The sequence below is a fragment of the Oncorhynchus masou genome, chromosome 6, assembly GCF_036934945.1.
Source record: "Oncorhynchus masou masou isolate Uvic2021 chromosome 6, UVic_Omas_1.1, whole genome shotgun sequence".
In the NCBI taxonomy this organism is placed as follows: Eukaryota; Metazoa; Chordata; class Actinopteri; order Salmoniformes; family Salmonidae; genus Oncorhynchus; species Oncorhynchus masou.
The window spans coordinates 50,914,053-50,922,468 of NC_088217.1; the positions used below are offsets into that span (position 1 = coordinate 50,914,053).

At 40.4% G+C, this 8,416-nt stretch overlaps 1 protein-coding gene across 1 annotated transcript; it reads left to right on the forward strand.

Annotated features, from left to right (window-relative positions):
- Positions 1-2,558: 2,558 nt before the first annotated feature.
- Positions 2,559-5,142, forward strand: LOC135541147 (tumor necrosis factor receptor superfamily member 4-like). The gene is made up of 7 exons (XM_064967259.1): positions 2,559-2,940; positions 3,176-3,289; positions 3,489-3,623; positions 3,715-3,793; positions 3,965-4,206; positions 4,321-4,434; positions 4,617-5,142. The coding sequence occupies exons 1-7, from the start codon at positions 2,844-2,846 to the stop codon at positions 4,706-4,708; spliced, it is 873 nt and encodes a 290-aa protein (XP_064823331.1). The 5' UTR covers positions 2,559-2,843; the 3' UTR covers positions 4,709-5,142.
- The last annotated feature ends 3,274 nt before the right edge of the window (positions 5,143-8,416 follow it).

The following is an 8,416-nucleotide window of genomic DNA, read 5'->3' on the forward strand; positions in this document are numbered from 1 at the left end:
GCATGTAACAATATAGAACAATGGACAACAATGAGTCATCCCGTAACAAGATATGAGATAACTTTAAGTGGACCCAATGAGAAGCTAACATAGTGGGAGGAGATGACATCATGCAAGAACAATAAAATACTTTCTTGTCTGCAATATCGAGATATCTTGTTGTCAATAAAACACAACAATACATTCTATTTTTACACCTCAACTTATCTTGAAACTTGAATTTACATAATAAAGCCTACGAGAAGGTGGGTTATGCTGAGATTTAGTATACATGGCATGCAGGGTTGGGGAGTAAGGGATTACATGCTCAAACTCGCACACTTTTGATAGACTTAAAGGGGCAATCTGGAGTTGCTACATTCATTTTTGGACTATATATATATATATATATATATATATATATATATATATATATATATATATAGTATACTGTTTGGGTAAAATTAACATTTTTGTTTTATTCCATAAACTACTGACAACATTTCTCCCAAATTCCAAATAAAAATATTGTCATTAAGAGCATTTATTTGCAGAAAATGACAACTGGCCAAAATAACAAAAAAGATGCAGTGTTGTCAGACCTCGAATAATGCAAAGAAAATAAGTTCATATTCATTTTTAAACAACACAATAGTAATATTTTACATTTTTGGTTGAATAACGCCGATTTTCAATCACAGCTTTCATGCGCCTTGGCATGTGCTCCACCAGCCTTTCACATTGATGTTGGGTGACTTTATGCCACCACTGGTGCAAAAAAATTCAAGCAGCTCGGCTTTGTTTAATGGCTTGTGACCATCCATCTTCCTCTTGATCACATTCCAGAGGTTTTTAATGGGGTTCAGGTCTGGAGATTGGGCTGGCCATGACAGGATCTTGATCTGATGGTCCTCCATCTACACCTTGATTGCCCTGGCTGTGTGGTATGGAGCATTGTCCTGCTGGGAGAAAAAAACAATCCTCAGAGTTGGGGAACTTTGTCAGAGCAGAAGGAAGCAAGTTTTCTTCCAGGACAACCTTCTACGTGGCTTGATTCATGAGTCCTTCACAAAGACAAATCTGCCCGCTTCCAGCCTTGCTGTAGCACCCCTTGATCATCACTGATCTTCCACCAAATTTCACAGTGGGTGCGAGACCTGGAGAGACCTACAAGCCTGTGTTTCGCACCCACTGTGAAAATTGGTGGAGGAGTGTGCAAAGAGTGTGCAAAGCTGTCAAGATAAATGGTAGCCATTTGATGAATCTCAAATATGAAATATATTTTGATTTGTTTAACACTTTTTCGGTTACTACATGATTCCATGTGTGTTATTTCATAGTTGATGTCTTCACTATTATTCTACAATGTAGAAAATAGTACAAATAAAGAAAAACCCTTGAATGAGTAGGTGTTCTAAAACTTTTGACAGTTAGTGTATGTATACACATATATACATTGATTAATATAGGAATATAACTTATAAATGCCTCATGAGCTTAATTCAACTGTCACACTCCGTGAGAACCCAAAATATAAGGTGTTTTGTCTCTAATGTTTGTAAACATTGTAAATGTAAACAAACACTGTATAGCCTCATAATATGGTTAAAACAATAATTTTGATATCATGTATTGTCAGTCCTTGCATCCATAGCTCTGTTTATTAATCTGAGAGTGGTTACATTTCTCCAGGCCCACCCCTCAGCTTTTTGCCAAAACATAGGCGGGTGCCGTTTTGTTCGTGTTATCTGTGGATGATCAAGATATCAAAGTGTCACCAACAAAACGTTTAACAATAGGCCTATAGCAAATGCAGCATATAGCAGTAATTTTTCACATGTAAATAGCACTTCTCAGTAGTGCTCAAAGCATGCCATTCCATGAGCACAGCATTTATTTATCAACTCAAATCAATGAGCTCAATCAGTCCTCCATGACAACAAAATCATAAACAGAGTCGGGCTGGTGTCACCAACATAGAAATAGAAACGCTAGAAACCCCCCTAGTCACGCTCTGACCTATACACCATAGAGAACCCAGAGGGCTCTCTATGGTTAGGGCGTGACAGCTGGCTAATAAATCCTTAGTTTTGGGGTTTTGCTCAGGTAAAACAATTTGGCTAATCTATACATCCATATTTCCAAGTCCTATTCTTGAAGATCAAGGGGTATAACATTTATTGGAATGACAGAAATTCTGATCGACTTTGGTTTTTCAATGTAAATATAGAATTGTATCATATTATTATATGTAGTAGAAAGTGATGGGTTAGAAGAAGCCTACATAACCGAATCATAAAGTCAAATTTAACATCCATATGTGGTCAGCTATGTAAACTTCAACATTGATTTATCCTGCAACAGATGTGGTTCAATTGGTAACATCCATTTTTGTCTTCTTCGAATGCCTTTTAATAATCTAAAAGTAACTGAATGTAATCATATTACATTACTGAGTTTGGGTAACCCAAATGTTATGTTACTGATTACAATTTTGGACAGGTAACTGGTAACTGATTACTGTCTCACAAACAAAGAGTAAAGCAACATTTTTATATGAGTGGAAGTGACCTGAAGGAAATATAACGAATCTTGAATGACAAGAGGATTTTCAGTTGAAAGAATGAGAGAAATATAATTTGTTTACCACTCTTGGGGCGGGGATAACTTAAGAGGGACAGGAAATGATGATTCATCACGGAATGTTAACGCAGACATGGTACAGCTGAACTACACCACATCAAATATCGATATAAACTCTAGATATAAGTGAGATTTCATCACCCGAGTAGCTTTCATACAGTTTCACACACTCTCTCTACAGGTTGACAGGCAGGAGTTATCTTTTCTATTGGCAGAGTGATATGATGATCCTGTCTAGATTCTGGGTGCTCATCTATGCATGTGTTTTTATATGTAATGGATCTTTAAATCCCGTGGAGGCTTTTAAATGCAAAATAGGTAAAGTATGTTAATGAATATTAAGGGCAATTGTGGAGCTTCTTTATTTTTTGCTGGGAAACATACTCCACTATGCGATGCGGATGAATGTAGATGCAGATTTATCTTGAATATTCTTTCTTTACCATTGATACTATTAAGACTAATTGGTTGACACTCATCATGGAATAATGACTCTGTCCGACATTAAGAACAATCACAGTACAATGACAATCATGTGAACGATATTATCAAGGTGAGAGGATAAGTCGAGGAAAAAGGGAACAGTGTGAACCGTGCCCCGCTGAGAACTTCCAGGCAGTACCAAATGAATCTCTGCAATGTCAACCCTGCTACTCCTGCAATGAGAGTAAGACATGATTATGCAATAAGAAGTCGTAATCAGTACGAATATATTAAGTAAACAATAACCTGTGGATGTGTAAATCATGACAGAAGAGGGCATCTTTCAAATGTATCGTGATCCCACGCCAAATCTTTGAGTTGAATCTAAATAGCCATAAAATATGCCAGTGTAACCCACAGACGATATATTTGTTTCTATGCAGGTTCTGGGAGTGAGGTAATATCAAAGTGCACAAAGACTTCTAATGCTAAGTGTCAGTGTCGTGGAGGATTCACTAACAGAGACAAAGACTCTACCATATGCAAGTGTGCCGTGGGTTCTGGGTTGGATAGATCAGGTAAAGTGGAATCACATAATACTGATGCTTTTCAGTGGCTTGATGAGTGCATCTGTGAATAACTGGCATGCGGCCTAATTTCTTGATTCAGGTATAATACTCAAATGCCGTGAATGTGAGCATGGATTCTTTACCACCGACAAGGACTCTACGTGTGCGAAATGGCGAGAGTATGTAGAAAAACGTACAAGCATTTGTCCAATTTTTGCAATTTGCTGATGTATCAAGCAGTCTCCTTACATTTACAATATAATGTTGGACCTTTTGTCATGCTCTGCAATTGATTGGGAATCATTTTAACTGTAGTTTGACTCATGTCCATGTATCTGTCTGCGTCTTAGATGTAGGACTGGAGTGAAGACTTCAGGCACTAAGATGACAGATGTCGTCTGTAATGAAGAGTCAGAGTCAGACGGGAAGACCCTCCTCTCCATGCAGCCCACTTCCCCCTCAGGCTCTATCCAGACTGTGTCTAAGTCCTTGATCCAGAACCAGAGCCAAGGGTCATCTCGTCATCCCGATGTCCCCACTGTAACACCAGGCCTCACTGGTCACAAGTCCTCAACGGCAGACTATGGCCAAGGTTGCATGCTGTTCTTGACTCCAGGGCATGACATTATACATCCATGTAAAACATTGTGCTACAGTGGATAGTTGCATGACATTGTATGACTAATGCCTTATTTCTGTCTTCCAGTAATGCCACTCATTGGAATTGTCCTGCTGCTTACTTTTCTACTTACTGCTGTGACCTGCAACCTGGTCATCATTCCTTGCATCAAGAACTACAAGAACCCGGGTGTCAAAACAGGTATGCGCTACTGTTAGTGAAACAGAATGCACAAAATTATTATGAGAAGTGTTATTTTAGTTTCTTTAGCTATTATGTATGTTGTCGTTTGAGTTTAATAGGCTCTCAAATCTGGAATGTCGTCTGTGTATATTTTGTGCATTGTTTGGTATGGGGATTCTAACTCTATCATTCTGCCCCAGCCCAGGACTCAATGTGCCGGAGGCCAGTTGAAGAAAGTGGGGACAGCAGTCTCTCCTCCCTGGTGAAAACACCAAGCTTGGGGGAGCCATGATGGAAAAACCTGTCTGATCTGTCTGTCAAAATGCTGCAATTATTCTCAATGCTATTCAGAATAAATGTATTTTAAACCAGAAACAACTTCAAACACCTGTTTGAAAATGAAAGAATACGGTCAATATTTGATTCCCATGTAATCTGTTATTATGGAAAAGCATGTTAGGTGGGCCTATTACTTTGCCTTGCCTTCTTATCCACAAAATGGTTGTTCTTTGCTGCTCTGGGAGATCCGCATGATGTTATTGTGACAAACTTCTGAGAAATAGGCCTACTACTTCCTTCCTGTGTCTGGTTAAGATTTAGAAGAAAGATAATGTGACAACAATGCCAGTCTGGCAAAATAATGTGAAATATTGTACAATGTGTATTGTGTTAAATTTGGTTGTCGTTTATCTCTTGCAAAGTAAACCTTGTGAACATTTCACACGATCTCAATGCCTATTTGCCCATTCTTAAAAGTTACATACATTTGCATGAGCTATGACTCAGCAAGAACTGAAGTATCAGGATGGAGAGAAAGTACATAAAGACAGAGACACTGATGCTGGGTCGGGGCTTCCCCCTGTGGATAGGCTATACGTTTGCCTCTTTTTTTTCCGTGAGAGAGATTCTTCCACTCAGCCTATATGACTTCCACTCACGTTTTCAATCGAAGCCATCAAGTCAGACCCAGAAGCTGCTACCGTGAAAGACATCTTAGGTTGTTGATTACTGTTCTGATACTTCAGCTCACAATTTCCCCTAATGCAGAGGTGTTCACCCTAACGTTTCGGTGGAAACAAAAAGTTCCATTAGTCTTTTCTTCACAACAACATCTCTTTTCACATATTTCAGCAATGTTCATTAACGTGGTTGTAGTACCAAGGATATATGATGATGAATCATGAATCTTGATTAATTATACAGAGCCAGTCAAAAGTTTGGACACACCGACTCATTCAAGGGTTTTTCTTGATTTTTGACTATTTTCTACATTGTAGAATAATAGTGAAGACATCAAAAGGTAGTCACCTGGAATGCATTTCAATTAACAGTTTGTGCCTTGTTAAAAGTTCATTTGTGGAATTTATTTTGTTCTTAACGAGTTTGAGCCAATCAGTCGTGTTTTGACAAGGTAGGGGTGGTATACAAAAGATAGCCCTATTTAGTCAAATAGGCCTTCCAAGTCCATATTATGGCAAGCACAGCTCAAATAAGCAAAGAGAGAACAACAGTCCATCATTACGTTAAGACATTGAACTTGATGCGCACACTCAGATTGCAATCTGAGAAAAACAAAGCATGCGTGCGTGACACTGACTGTCTTAAGTGGTATTAACACAGATCTGTCTATCAGACAGTGCCAGAGCTAATCAACAGATATTCACATTCACTGGCACACTTCGGCTATCTTAGGTGACAGCACACACACACACACACACACACACACACACACACACACACACACACACACACACACACACACACACACACACACACACACACACACACACACACACACACACACACACACACACAATAATGGTCTATATTTGGGTCGAGTGAAAACATTGTTACACTGAACAAGTATAAGATATTACAATTGAAGGTCTCTCGTCTAAGGACTCGGACTCATTACTTAATAACTGTATTCATTCATAAAACACTTTTCACAATTCTCAAAATGTAACATTTGTATTTAAAATAAATAATTGCGAATGAAAGCGTACCAGAAAGTAAATTCAGTAAATCAAATCAAATGTTATTTTATTTGTCACATACACATGGTTAGCAGATGTTAATGCGAGTGCAGCGAAATGCTTGTGCTTCTAGTTCTGACCATGCAGTAATATCTAACAAGTAATCTAACAATTTCACAACAACTACCTTATACACACACAAGTGTAAAGGAATGAATAAGAATATGTACATAAAAATATATATGGATGAGCGATGGACGAACGGCATAGGCAAGATGCAGTAGATGGTATAGAGTACAGTGTATACATTTGAGATGAATAGTGTACTGTATGTAAACATTATACAGTATAAAGTGGCATAGTTTAAAGTGACTAGTGATACATTTATTACTTCCACTTTTGAATTATTAAAGTGGCTAGAGATTGATTCAGTATGTTGGCAGCAGCCACTCAATGTTAGTGGTGGCTGTTTAACAGTCTGATGGCCTTGAGATATAAGCTGTTTTTCAGTCTCTCGGTCCCAGCTTTGATGCACCTGTACTGACCTCGCCTTCTGGATGATAGCGGGGTGAACAGGCAGTGGCTCAGGTGGTTGTTGTCCTTGATGAACTTTTTGGCCTTCCTGTGACATTGGGTGGTGTAGGTGTCCTGGAGGGCCGGTAGTTTGTCCCCGGTGATGCGTTGTGCAGACCTCACTACCCTCTGGAGAGCATTACGGTTGTGGGCAGAGCAGTTGCCGTACCAGGCGGTAATACAGCTCGACAGGATGCTCTCGAATGAGCATCTGTAAAAGTTTGTGAATGTTTTTGGTGACAAGCCGAATTTCTTCAGCCTCCTGAGGTTGAAGAGGCGCTGCTGTGCCTTCTTCACCACGCTGTCTGTGTGGCTGGACCATTTCAGTTTGTCCGTGATGTGTACGCTGAGGAACTTATAACTTTCCACCTTCTCCACTACTGTCCCGTCGATGTGGATAGGGGGGTGCTCCCTCTGCTTTTACCTGAAGTCCACGATCATCTCCTTTGTTTTGTTGACGTTGAGTGTCAGGTTATTTTCCTGACACAACACTCAGAGGGCCCTTGTCGTCTGCAAACTTGATGAATGAGTTGGAGGCGTGCATGGCCACGCAGTCATGGGTGAACAAGGAGTACAGGAGACGGCTGAGAACGCACCCTTGTGGGGCCCCAGTGTTGAGGATCAGCGGGGTGGAGATGTTGTTTCCTACCCTCACCACCTGGGGGCGGCCCGTCAGGAAGTCCAGGACCCAGGGCGGGGTCGAGACCCCGAGTTTGTAGGGTACTATGGTGTTAAATGCTGAGCTGTAGTCGATGAGCAGCATTCTTACATAGGTAGTTGATCTAAAGCAGGTCAGCTAGGCCTAGTGGTTAGATAATTGGGCCAGTAACTGGCAGGTTGCTGGATTGAATCCCTGAGCTGACAAGATAAAAAGCTGTTGACCATGAGCAAGGCAGTTAACAAGAATGTAAGCTTTCTGCCAATATCAGATGTCTGTCTGGGGATATGTTCTTGTTACTTACAACCTCATGCTAATCACATTAGCCTACGTTAGCTCAACCGTTCCGTGGATGGGACACCGATCCTGAAGAAGTTGACCCACTGTTCCTTAGGTGCCGATGTGGATTTCAATTATGGTAGCCCCCCGCACCTCTCTGATACAGAGGGGTTGGGTTAAATGCGGAAGACACATTTCAGTTGAATGCATGCAGTTGTACAGCTGACTAGATGTCCCCCTTTCCCTAAAGGCAAATGAGCCACATACTATACTGTACTGTAGGCAAAAAGCTGGCACATTAACAGAGCTATAAATAGCGCCTTAAGAGCATATTAGTATTGGACTGAGACACTCATGGCTCATCTGTCCTCTGTAGCTCAGTCGGTAGAGCTTTGGCGCTTGAAATGCCACGATAGTGGGTTAGATTCCTGGGACCACGTCAAATGTATGCACTGTGACTGTAAGTCGCTTTGGATAAAGGCATCTGCTAAATGGCAACATATATACTGAACAA

Bases quoted from the DNA above. Each gene is read 5' to 3' on its own strand.
- LOC135541147 (XM_064967259.1), top strand. From the start codon at position 2,844: ATGATGATCCTGTCTAGATTCTGGGTGCTCATCTATGCATGTGTTTTT. The intron at 2,941-3,175 runs GTAAAGTATGTT...GATATTATCAAG, and splicing joins GGCTTTTAAATGCAAAATAG to GTGAGAGGATAAGTCGAGGA. The intron at 3,624-3,714 runs GTAAAGTGGAAT...TTCTTGATTCAG, and splicing joins TTCTGGGTTGGATAGATCAG to GTATAATACTCAAATGCCGT.